Source organism: Clytia hemisphaerica, unplaced genomic scaffold (assembly GCF_902728285.1).
Source record: "Clytia hemisphaerica strain Z4C2 unplaced genomic scaffold, Clytia hemisphaerica genome assembly, whole genome shotgun sequence".
NCBI classification, from domain to species: domain Eukaryota; kingdom Metazoa; phylum Cnidaria; class Hydrozoa; order Leptothecata; family Clytiidae; genus Clytia; species Clytia hemisphaerica.
In genome coordinates this window covers 1569906-1579820 of record NW_027103962.1, presented here as the reverse complement: position 1 = coordinate 1579820, position 9915 = coordinate 1569906, and the positions used below count along the sequence as shown (strand labels likewise).

Here is a 9915-nt window from a genome sequence, read left to right as displayed (position 1 = left end):
AAATTTGAAGTCTGTGACCGCAGTCGGATGCGACCCAAAGGCTCTTTCAATAACTATCTCTCTTTCGATAACTACCGAGTTTATGTATCGGAGGATATCGAGGGCGACGGTAAGAGAAATGATACAAAACAAAGTCGATAGTTGATGTACGGCTCTATGTCGCCTTTGCTCACTAAACAGACGACGGTATTTTGGTGTTTTTACCGTCGTCGAGCAAAGTGGACGGCGATTTCGACCCCATGTCAGCTTTGCTTTATACCGTCCCCCTCGATTTATCTCGAATACATAAACTCGCTACTATCTACCCGAAGGAAGGAGAGGGTGCACTCTTTCTCCCTGGACTGCTCCACGTACCCTTGATCCTGTGCTGAGCATGAAGCAGAGAGTCAAGTACCATTTTGGAAATCTTTGGTATGACCTGTCTAGAAGGTTCAAACCCACAACCTTGCGCACCGTAGCCGGATGCTATACCATGGCACTACGGTCGCCGCTTTTTGAAGAAAGTTGATTTTTGATCTATTTTTGTCCCTTCCTTTTGAGCCTAGAATATTATAATAATAATAATGGTATATTTCAATCTCCAAAATTTACATTTGGCTCTTCGGCTGAAAATATTATATAGTAAAGTGCAAAGTCTAGAAAAAATATTTATATTTATAAAATTATTATGTATACTAGTGAGATGCTCTGACCGGCTACACTAGCAAAGTAGAGTGTTAGTAATTATATGGGACTATTAGGTTCGAACCCCATGTTTGCAAATCTGTAAAAAATTATATCACTATTCAATCTTAGACTATTTTATTATTGAGTGGTATCAGATGTGGATATTGACTATTTTTGAATATGAGCCCTTTGATGCTCATAGAGAACGCAAAAACATGTAGGGCTTGGGACTTTTATGTATAATTTCTTGGAGAAAAAAGGAATAAAGTCTTTAAGGTTTTATTTTTACATAAGTGTTCCCGTTTCATATCAGACACATATTTCATATTAGGACAGTGTCTGCTCATTGTTATATTATGCTGATATATGCAAAAAAATGTTTTTCTTTTCCTCTTTCTGACCAATCTTACTCCACATCCGTGTCAATTCAATATCAAAAAGCTTGTAAATTAAATTTGATTTAAAAACAAAACCTTTGAAATAATAAGCAAAAATTTTTACTATAAAAGTATAAAGCTTGAAATGATAATTTGCTGGCCAGAATATAAAATCCATGAAATTCTGAACACGTTCGATTCATGTCTGAAAAAAAAACCATATCAGTTTAAGTCAACTTATTATTATAGAATTGGTCGTAACAACTTGTAACAACTTTCATAGAAATTTTTTTAGCCAGCCATTAAGAATACTTCTTTCGCAAAATATTATCTCTGATCTGTTCTTTATACGATTCCCAGTCTTGTTTCGTTTTGTAATTCATAAATGCTTCTTTCAGCGTCGGGTATTTCGTCATTTCATTCGTTCGCGCGTCCGGGAGAAACCGGTCTGATCCGTGCCGTATTAATTGAACAGTTGGGATTGAGAGTAGCTCGACCTGGAAAAAAGTATATCCGTGAATCGTTTTGTAAGGAGTGATGTAGAATTTGATTTAAAAACTCTAATGATGTGAAGTGTTTTTAGCACTTAATTATCAAAATTCTGGTCCATTTACATTCCGGTCCCAAACAGGGCTACGTCTTTCCTTTCGAAAAAGCAGCTAACCGAGCCACAATACATCATTTAAGCCTAAGTAATTTTTTTTCCACAATATTGATTGATAAACTTAAGTACTCATTGATTCGTTTTGATGTGATCTAATTTAACTTGCAAGGCCAAATCGAAATATACAGGTATTTCATAAAGCTAAATCTTTTGTTCGATTTAAAAAACAGTTCGAGATACAGAGAAACTTTGACAACAAATTGATATAGGACAAGAAGAGATAATTTTCTGAAACATTTACCTGCTTTTCACTGATAACGCTTGTGTCGGGTAGCTTTTCTCCAAATCCAAAACAATCGCCTTTCTCCAGTTTACGTATGACTAAAAAGATGATTTCTTTTTGCTCACATTTCTTAAGATCTCTCTTCTCGTTTGCCTAAAGTAAGAGAAAGACTTAAAAAGTTCTCTTATTTTTCCAAGATTCTTCCTCGCTCGTTTGTTTGCATATTTATGATACCACTGCATACATGCAATAACGTGGACTACAATCATGGTCGAAATATGTTGAGATTTTAGTGTATTTTAACGTTTTTCAGAATATAAAGTTCGGGCGAGAATTACTATTTTAGCCCTTCAACTTTCTTTTATTGAATATTTCGATTTTGTAGGGGTTCAGTGGCTTCTAGGCTAAATTCCAAGCCTTATTGGATCAAATTCGAGCTTTTAAATCCTGAGATCCTAAGGTCCTCAGTCTTATGTCAAAAATCAAAAATCAAGAATTAAAACTCCATTTTGCAACCGTAGTTTAATGTGCTTAAAAATCATTTGTGGTGTTTGGAATTTCGCAGGGAAATCCAAGGCTCAAATAATTTGTCCATGATTGTAGTTCGAATTCTAAAAATGGTGCATACCTCAGCAGGGATTCTAAAACGGAAAGAAGTGTTTAGTTTTTGCCTACCACCTGAAAGGGTTTTGTGAGGAGCCTCGACTGACCATTTGCAAGTTTCCGTCTAAATAAGTTGGCTTTTGACAGGTGTATTCACTTTGCAGTCCACTAATGCTTGCCCCAGCACCTATTTGGCTTGCCCTCTAAACACTTCCCTGTTAAAACAACCAAAATATTGAAACTACCTTATTACACGAAAAAAGTAGACATGTAATTAACACAAATTAAGAAATCTCGTATTAATCAAAACCCCTTTAATTAAAACCAGCCGTGGTGTTCTTGAAAAAGCAAATAAAATTCGTGTTAATTTTTTTGCGTGTTAATTTCAAGGCTGTTGATTATTTCTCGTGACGTGTATTTTACCATGGAGGTATAAAGAAACAGGAGAAGTATGCTATTGTAACCATGCTCGCCCTACGATTAAAAAAATTACGAGGTATGCATGCTCATAGTCTCATATATCGTGCATTTTTAATGAGCTCTTTTGTTGATAGGTGAAATCTTATTGGCTAACTTAAGTGTTGGAAATAAGATGAGACGAGATTCATTGTTTCTGACATTGGTGTAAGAAAATATTTGGACTAAAAAAGGACCTGTAAACTTTGCAATCCTTCATCAAATGACAAGATTTTTCGATCAACATTTTCTTCAAGGTGAACCCTATTGCTTAATACTTTCCTCCAAAATTCTCCAGCGACTTTTTGTCTACAAATTGGGTCTGAAATTGTGTGTGCTTATAAAGAACTTTTTATTTTCTGGCTAGAGAAAATATCTTTTCAAAACAAAATTTAATGGATGCCAAAATTGAACGCAAACTTATTTCGTGGAGCTAAATTTTTTTTTATTCTCGTATATTAGAAGGCTAGAAATCTTCGATGCTGATAGTGAGAATGTTCAGAACAGACTTGAGTTCTACTAAAAAGTCGTATTTCGTCGGGCGAGCGTAGAATTTCTTTTGATTTATTACATAAAAGAAATCAAAAGACTTTAACGACCAATTACCGACAAATTCATCTCCTGTCTTTCTTTATACCTCTATGATTTTACTAACCAAGCCTACTACCTCTGAATACTTCGGTTTTATAGTAAGAACGCTTGGAATAATTAAAACTGATCCATTTTCTCTTACTCACCCTGGCGCTAGAAATCATTCTCATCTTTCGCTGACCGTAAGGCGGTGATTCTCTCATGACGTGTATTTTACTGACCACCAGACACCGCCCACTTATGATAGCATAAACAATTCCTTCATGTTTTGACAAGTCTTTGATGATAACCTGTAAACATTATTCAATCTCTTAAAAGCTTCCAAAATCTTTTTCCTTTATAAACGAGAAAATCGAGCAATTTTTCCCAGAGAATATTCCGAAAACGTTGAAAAAATTGTGCTCTATTACTTTCGATTTCTAGCTGAAACATATCCGTCACCTTATAAACATAAGCGAGTTTATGTATTTGCACTTTTGATGACGGTAGAGTGCCTGAAGCGTTTTGGAATAACCCGCAGTTCTAACCCGCAATATCGAGGTCGGTAAAAGTGCTGATTTACCGTCGTCCTCACTTGTTCAGGATCTATTCAAATTAGAACCTTACTGTCTCCGTCGCAGAAAAACAAACACATACATAAACTTGGTATAGTACTCCTTTCGCCTGGCCCTGTCCCAATCTTTTTCCTCAAGCAGATATCAATATTAAACTACTGGAGGGAGTTCAATCGCTTATTGAATTTTAAATTTAAATCGCATCCGTCCTCTGGAGTTTGTGTACCAAACTTCGCTTTACTTATAGGAAGAGAACTTGAAGTAAGCTGGAAGTGCTGGATAGAGGTCAATCAACCACGGTATTCAACTGGGATGAAGGTAAGTCAACTTTGCTATGTTTTACTCAATAGGTTTTTCACGGTCGACTGATTGCGCTCCCCCGCTCCCATAACGGCTTCCCGTTGGTTAGAAAACCTTCGAAATTTAAAAAAAAACAGCGGTTTTACTTAGTGAGTAGTTTAGGTATAAACTTACTTCTTTTTTATGATTTTTCGTCAACAAAAATCATAAGAAAAGAAACAAGACGACTCAGAGTCGAAAATTTCGCAAAGTATTTGATTATTCATAGATGAAATAATCATATTAAAAACGACCGGGGAGTACTAGAGTTGGAGAATGTCAATCGGACCTGAGAAAAACTGGCTCTAACAGAGAATAAAGTTACCCTTACAGAGACAAGGCGAAAATGTGACTCGTAGAGCACATTTTCAAAAAAATTTCTAACCTTCTAGAGATTTTTATGACTTTTCAAGTTTTTCGTACCTTAAATAATTCAGAGACTTGGGAAGGTCAAAAACCAAACCTTAGCATCAGCACATACCTGGCACCTATTTATGCCTAAGTACCCCCCTGTCACCATTAATAGAATGCAATAAATGGAACGGGGCTAGAGCTTTATTGTCACCCAAATGTGAACTATCCCAGTGTGGCCAAGTTACATATCAATATCATACCAATATCTTTGACTATTTACAAAAATATTAAAATTTTTACACCTTGTAGATAAATCAAAAAATATACATGTTTTTTTTTTATAAGCATGTGTCTGCCCCTATACCAGGCTCGCATTATGCTTAGCATTCTATTGTTCTCAAACAAAAGAGCCATTGTTTAGGTGCCAAAAACTGAGCCTGCGTATGCTTATAAAAGAAAAAACATGTAGTTTTTCTCAATATTTCAAAATTATAGTCATATAGATTGTTCACCTCTAATATATCATTCCAATTCTAACGGTATATAACTTCCTACTTTAGCATAACTTGGTGCTGAGAATTTGTTTGAAAGGTAACTAAAGTATCTACATACTTTTGAGATGACAGACTTTAATGACAGATACATAATATATACTATCTCAATAAAACAAAATCAAACACAATCAACTTTGACGGGCATTTATTTTGCCGATGCCTTGAAAAATAAATATAAAAAGAATTTAATTTTGCCATTAAGGGCTATTTCTGGCAAAATATTGCTATTAGATAAAAAAAATAACTGTTTCAAGGCTCGAAAAGCACAAATTTGGAAAATGACATAAATATTTTAAATTTGATAGAAATTTTAAGGCCAATTTTTTTTCTGCAAAAATGTTTTTCAAATTTGATTGACTTCTATTTCTTTTTTTGATGAATAACCAATCAATTTGTTCCAATATTCGATAGGTAATGAAGCCTATTAGAAAATTTTGAATATTGATCATTAATTGGATTTGAATGATTAAACTTGCAACCATTAAATAATCAATCTGGATTGATAATCTTAGAGGCAATTATTGAATAATCGATCAACTAATGTAATCGAGCCTTCCTTAATGTCATAATTAGCATAACATTATCGAATACCTATCAATTACTGTACGTTGGTCTAATGTCAACATCCCCCTTTTAATTTTGACATCCTTCTTTAAAGATAGGGATAATTGTATCTCTAAAGAAGGGTGTCGGAATTAGAAGAGGGATGTCGACATTAGACCAACTTACGGTACCAGAACCAATTGATATCCAGTCAATTGATTGAAATGAATCAATTGTTTTGAGTGGGAGTCTGGCACTGTATACAAAAGTTTGTCTTTTGAGTTAAATATAGCTGATCAATCAAAACTCAAATCCATTGTACAGTATTCAATCAAAGTTGATACAAATTTTCCAGTAAGATTTTGATATAGACTTCAACGACAGTCTTGCCGTTTTCCCTCGCATCCATTTGGGTTGACCCGGGTGAAGGCTCATTCACTTTCCAAGTGAACCGCTGTGAGTGGGAATCCCAAACTTTGACGCCTGCTTAGCAACCAAGGTCCAATGACCACTATCCCACGTACAAAGCGCCAATCCAACATGCCAGACTCTCAATCGATACAATTGATAACTTTTTCCAATCAATGACTAATTGATAAATAATCGATGGATTGCATATTGTTTGATTTTGATAATTGATAGACAATCGATAATCAAGATTTTACAGGAAGCGCAATTGGCTATCAATTGTAATTGTGATAGATTTTCCAAAAAATTGTTGGTTTGCCGTCACCCGACCGACCCTACCTCGAAACCTGCCGACCCAAAAAAATTTAAAGAAGATTTTTTTTCCTTCAAAAACTTCAAACAATAAAAAATCAAAACTCGTATCTTGTTTGTCTCAAGCATAAGAATCGTAAATTCCCTGCTAGCACTTCTGTTTTTTGTTCAAAATTACCTAAATGTAAACAAACTGTTAACCCTTCCATGGACGAAAATTTCATAAATCGCCAAAATAAAAAAAATGCCGCCTGACCGACCCACCTCCAAAATCTAGGGTCGGGTGACGGCAAACCAACAATTTTTTAAGCCCAGCCTGGTATTATAAAGATGTTTGATTGATCACAATACTATCACAATTGACAGCCAATCGATTAAAAAACTAATCTATTATCAGTTAGAATAGTCTCGATTATCAAAATCAATCGACATCCAATCAATCGGTTGGTTATAAATTAGTCATCGATTGACATTGAGTCTGGAAAATGACAATTAACACATCGCACCTACCTAGTTAACAAAAGGTAACTTCTATCACTTATATATTGACACCCCCTACTGTGAATTCTTCTGTGAAATACTAAGTAAACGATAATCTTTCTTACAACACAACCTAATCAAATATCAACAAATAATTCTAGCTGTAAAAATGAAGATCATACCTCTCTGTTGTGTTTGTCTGTATTTGTTGTTGTGTGTAGTGATGTTCAAGAGCAACTCTTTAATTGTAAGATTCCTATCATTTTATTGGTGCATATTTACTAACTACACAAACATAAAATACTATACTAAAAGAAATATAAACCTCTTTAAGTACTCTAAAAACACCAAAAACATGATAAAAAGACAAAAATCCAGAGCAAGTGACAGCATGATCAAATTCGCCATTGTTTACGAATGCTTGGTTCCACCTACCTAGCACTTGCGGACTGGAATCATTAAATTTTATCTTAGCGAGTGAGCCCATATTTTAGACTTCGAGAATGTTCTAGAAGTTTCAACTACTTTCGTTTTCTAATTTTTTTTCCGCACCGCCGCCACCGCGAAAGCCTATTGTAATACTTTCGCTATGCGAAATTAATAAGTTTATACCTAAACTACTTACTTAGTGAGGGTCTTTCACGGGAAGAAAATTTGATCCATTGATATCTTACATTATTTTCTGGGAATTCACAAACGGTTGCGGTGGCACCAACGGCTTTTAATTCTCTCGGTAACCACTGTCCGAAAAGTGGACATTCTTTCATGAAAGACGTCTTTCGTTCCCATTCTTCTTGTAGCGAATGCAACAGAACCTGAAACGTGCATGATAACAATAATTATAACAATAAAAATCGTGGAAAAAAGTCGCACAACACTAGTGTAGACAGGCGTGAAGAACGATCTGCGTAGGAGAGCAGACTTTTACGACAAGACACTTACCTATTTGTGGTAGAAAAACATAATTACTGTGCCGTTTAAATCTGCTCTCCTAGGCGAATGTTCCTTCACCCCTGTCTACGCTACTGCACTTGTTTTGTTAAGCTACATAATCTCCACCATTGTGCACATGTAGAAGGAAACGTTCGATTTTCGTAAGGAATCGCCTGTACAGATTCAAACGTTTGTTTCCATAATGGGGGAAATTACGTAACTTATCAAGACTTCCCATACTCTTATTTACAGATTTTTTGATAAAATAATGTCCGGCAAATGGGCCTACCGGACATTATTTTATCAAAAAGTTTTGTTAGTCATGTGGGGAATTCATACGAATGGGACCTTCAACAATATTCGATAAGGTTTGTAGGTCTTACCTCAGATAGTGATCCCATATCTAGATTGGTATACCCTTCTTGTATTTTCTTCGTTTTCAATAACGACTTCGTTGCATTTTTCCATAATGTCTTTCCGTGAGAAATTGCGGTACTTTGAGATTTAACCAGCTCCATTTTTCGTTAATTTTCTACCAAAAACAAGTTACCAAAATTAGAGAGAACTTGTAGCAACCCGTGTCTCTATAATATTGAATAGTCTTCTAAACTGGACAAGTTGTTTGGTAACCTCCAGGTTATAGATCCTTATAAGTCTGTAAAACTCAACCCCGCGTGTGTTTCCAAGCTATAGAGACTTTCTTACAGTGAAATTTTATGTAAGCGGTTTGTAGATTGTTTGATATAAGATCCCTAACTATAAACAACGAGTAGAAAAACAGATTCAAGCTTAATGAGCGATAAGGCTCCCCGATTTTGACAGGGTCAAATCAATCGCTACTCAAAGTTCTTCACAAGAAACAATGAGCCGATATTATATTACATAAATTTTGATTATTCTAATCAACTTAAATGATGGTTATTTTCATTTGGGATTCAACGAATTATCATTTTGAGAAGAAGCCGATCGAGCCGGTTTTCTTTGGTTATCTTGGCGGTATGCTACTTTTTATAAAAAAATATTAATCTAGTACATGCTTTTTTATAAGAATATACTCTATAAGAATATTTATGATTAAATTGACCAGGTAATTAAGAGTATGCTAAGAATATCACCATCATGGATTTTGGCAACTGAAGATAACAATGCTATTTTAGACCATTTTTAATTGTAACATGTCCCCAAAAAGTAATACTGAAAATTTTCACAGAAATGCCATTTTATGCTTCATGTATGTATTACATGCTAAATTTAGGTTTGAATTTGAGTCTCTCAGAATAACGTAAGAATTCCTTAGGTTAAAAAGTTAAGAATATCCATGATGAAATTAAAAAATACTATTCTTATTAAAAAAGCGTAAACGGAGTAGGGAGTTTTTTAATGTTCCTCAAGCAATTTAAAGTACCTGAAAAATACTCCGGTCTTCAGACAATCGGTAAATGACCGTTAATATTTGCCAAAGGACTGCTACGGGCCCGGTTAACTAAGCGGTCATTTCGAAGCGTCTGTTTCTACGACTGGACCTAATTTAGACCAGGGGTCAAGAGCGGCTAAGACCTGTCGAAATCATATCTTTAATGGTCTGAAAGTCGCTTTGAAACAAAACTGAAAAGGTCTGATTGCTATTGGACCGCCAAAAAATACCTCGGCGTTGTTCTTAAATTGTTCTTATTTTTTGGCAATTTTGAGCCTCTTGCTCTTATAATTAATTATAAAAGTTCTTATTTAAAAAAAGTGCATATCCATAAAAACAGCAAAAGACCGAGGTTGATAAATTATTGGAACAAAAAACATATTTCAACATTTGCAATTTTCCATGACATCATGAGAGAGTTTGAACAAAATGACGTAATGATTT

General features: G+C 34.9%; 1 protein-coding gene across 2 annotated transcripts; it reads right to left on the bottom strand.

The window, feature by feature from the left end:
- Positions 1–1239: 1239 nt before the first annotated feature.
- Positions 1240–8673, bottom strand: LOC136810255 (uncharacterized). 2 transcript variants are annotated; one of them, XM_067066826.1, is made up of 5 exons: positions 8441–8670; positions 7799–7939; positions 3727–3870; positions 1949–2083; positions 1240–1540 (listed from the first exon to the last, which is right to left on the bottom strand). In XM_067066826.1, the coding sequence occupies exons 1-5, from the start codon at positions 8573–8575 to the stop codon at positions 1346–1348; spliced, it is 750 nt and encodes a 249-aa protein (XP_066922927.1). In that variant the 5' UTR covers positions 8576–8670; the 3' UTR covers positions 1240–1345. The 2 variants fall into 2 exon arrangements, with proteins under 2 accessions (XP_066922927.1, XP_066922928.1); XM_067066827.1 differs by lacking the exon at positions 3727–3870 and having other exon boundaries at positions 1253–1540; positions 8441–8673.
- Positions 8674–9915: the final 1242 nt, after the last annotated feature.